The sequence below is a fragment of the Ursus americanus genome, chromosome 37 (assembly GCF_024610735.1).
Source record: "Ursus americanus isolate L20-20 chromosome 37, mUrsAme1.1.p, whole genome shotgun sequence".
Taxonomy (NCBI): Eukaryota; Metazoa; Chordata; class Mammalia; order Carnivora; family Ursidae; genus Ursus; species Ursus americanus.
This window is the reverse complement of record NC_142163.1, coordinates 10,603,640-10,606,464: the sequence shown is the minus strand read 5'-3', so window position 1 is coordinate 10,606,464 and position 2,825 is coordinate 10,603,640. Positions and strand designations below refer to the sequence as shown.

At 34.7% G+C, this 2,825-nt stretch overlaps 1 protein-coding gene across 1 annotated transcript; it reads right to left on the bottom strand.

Annotated features, from left to right (window-relative positions):
• Positions 1-862: 862 nt before the first annotated feature.
• On the bottom strand, positions 863-2,496 carry LOC123789864 (heat shock transcription factor, Y-linked-like). The gene is made up of 2 exons (XM_045793811.2): positions 1,984-2,496; positions 863-1,552 (listed from the first exon to the last, which is right to left on the bottom strand). Exons 1-2 carry the CDS (start codon positions 2,494-2,496, stop codon positions 863-865), a joined length of 1,203 nt encoding a protein of 400 aa, XP_045649767.1.
• Between the last annotated feature and the right edge of the window lie 329 nt (positions 2,497-2,825).

The window sequence follows — 2,825 nt, the reverse complement described above, 5'->3', positions numbered from 1 at the left end:
GCATAGATATATATGCATTTAAAAATACAAAAGATGGACTAATGAAAGGAGGAAATTAAAGCACAACAAACTGGAATGTTTTGATATCACTAGGGCAAAATATGTCTTTGATAATACCGCTTGTAAAATTACACAACATTCTGATGGATGTAGTTCAGGACTGCTTGTTCCACTGGTGAGAACATTATACTTTCCTGTGTGAATGTATTTTTTAAGGAATACAACCTTTACTAACTAAAATCCAAGGACTCTTCTAAATAACTGGGAGAATATAACGTAATTGAGAAAATGTTTAAGTAAATACTGTGTATTTGTCTTTTCTAGATTTCATTTACATGTATCTCTTCCACATCAATTTTTTTTAAAGATCTTTGTTTATTGGAGAGCACACATAAGGGACAGGAGGATAGAGGGAGAGGGGGAAGTAGGCTCCCTGCAGGGAGCCCAATGTGGGGCTCAGATCTCAGGACCCTGAGATCATGACCTGAGCCAAAGGAAGAGACTTAACCAACTGAGCCACCCAGGTGCCCCCTTCCACATCATTATAACTTATGCCCTCATTTGATTCATCCTGGACTATTTCAGAAATTACTTAAGTCCAATTTCTTCTTTTCCTTTGCTCCATTCTTTTTTAAACACACATAATTTATTTAGGATGTATGTCAAAGATTCTTGTCAAATGACAAAAAAATACAATAAATAAACAATAGAGAATTTTACTCTATTTCAAAAAATAAAGAAAATGAAACCGTAAAGATGAACATGTAATTTTATTGTTCAAATAAGAGAATTGCCAATATGCGGTCATCTGCCAACAAAGAATAATCTTTGTTGTCTTGCATAATGATAGTCCTTTGATAGATCAGTTGTAATTAGGATGATGTGCATACAATGGAGAGGGTTGATGAGTTGACCTTGAAAGTGAGGCAGAAGAAGTATCAGCTATCATTGGCATTGTGAACCATGGGTTGCCTGCTGGTTGCAGGTTAGAAAAACGAGCCTCACTGGCTGACAGATCAGCATATGTAGTTGGAAAAGTAGAAGGCTCGACCATTGTTCCAAAATAACTGCTCTGTAAGGGAGATATGATACGGTACTGAGATGTAGAAGTTGTAGTTGTAACAAAGTTCACAATGTGGCCATTTGCTTGAGTGTAGCTGCTACGTGAGTGCATGTGAAAAGTGGTCAACTGGTTTAAAATAGCATGTTGTTCCATTCCAATTTGTTCGGAAGGTCTGACTGACATTGTTGATGCAGGAGAAAAATCACTTCTCATGGGGGTAGTTGTAGTAGCAATTCTCTGGCTGGGAGAAGGCTTCCTTATCAGAGGCTCATTTAAATTGGTGGAGTTTGAACATACCCTTTCTCGAATAGTTTCAGGAACAAAACCAGAATTAGGACTATCCACATAATCCCCTCCTCTGCAGGGTTTCTTGTTGAAATCTTGAACTAGTGATACTGTAGAAGCATTTTTAATCCCGACTCTTCTTTTCATTCTTACTAAAAGTTGGGGGCAGCCTCTTTTAAAATTTGGATTATGATAGAACTGTAACTAAAACCAAAGGAGAAAGTTACTAAGTAACATTCCCAATCAAGATACAAGAGAAGATAACCTATAAAATTTGACTTTAGTTTCATCACACAAAATTATTAAATATTCTATATTAGTATTTTTAAAAATTTAGTTACTGGAAACATTTAATTATGATTCATAAAAATGTGTTATATATTTACAAGTAATAGTGGCTTCAGGACCTTATTTAAATAAGAGTTCATTGATAACGGTCAAAGATACTAGCAAAATTTCTTATAACCCTGAATGTTTCATGCCTAAGCTGGCCTCAATTTTTAATAAATAAATATTTGTAAACAATTTTTCATATAACTTTAAAATCTGACTTTAGCCTGTATATATGAACATATTTATTCCTGTACAAAATAAAATCTCATATATTCTTTAAATAGGTAATAATTTTTTAATACCTTGCTTAAAACAGAGACTTCTTTTTCTTCTGCTAGAAAGTCAGCCAGAGAAGCAGATCTTTGAAAACTCTGTCGCATTTTACTAAATCCATAAAGATTAAGCTGGCGAACTAAACTCTTCATACTTCCAGTTTCAAATATTCTGAAAGGAGCCTTTCTCTCCAAAACTTCTTTCTTGAAGAGTTCCTCATTAATCACTATAGAAGTTCCTTTCTCATCCCACCAAATTGACTTGAATTGATCACTTTCAACTATTTTCCAGAGTTTTCTGGGAAAAGTCAGAGAAAGAAAATCATTATCTTCATCTGGTTCAGAGACACAGAATGTATAACGTGGTCTTTTTATCAAGGATCCTCCTGACAAGGCCTGAAAAGCATTTTCTTCAATCATAGACCTTAGGTCCACATCTCCAGTGAATCTGTGATCACACAAAGGAGAGCTAATGGTGGCTGCGGAACCAGTCGATCCATCTTTAGGAGAATCATCTTGAATTTCTGAAGAAACATATGCCATCTCAAATAAGTTTTCCTTCAGCTACGTTTCTCATCTGCATGGCTTTGAACACTGCAGCTTCAAATGCCGCTTTGGCTGTCCTACACAGATAAACTATCCAGACTATCACAATGGTCCACCCCCTGAGTAGTTGTGACATCACAAGATGCCTGGTTTCCTAGCAATTAAAGGGTAACATTCAGGCAGAATGTTTCCTTTTGAAATTCATTCAGTTTAAATAAAATAAAATATTTAAAATAAAAATCATGTACATAGCAACCAAAAATATTAGATCTGCAAAATCTCATTTTTACAAAATTTTTTAAAGAAATTAATACATAATTATACTT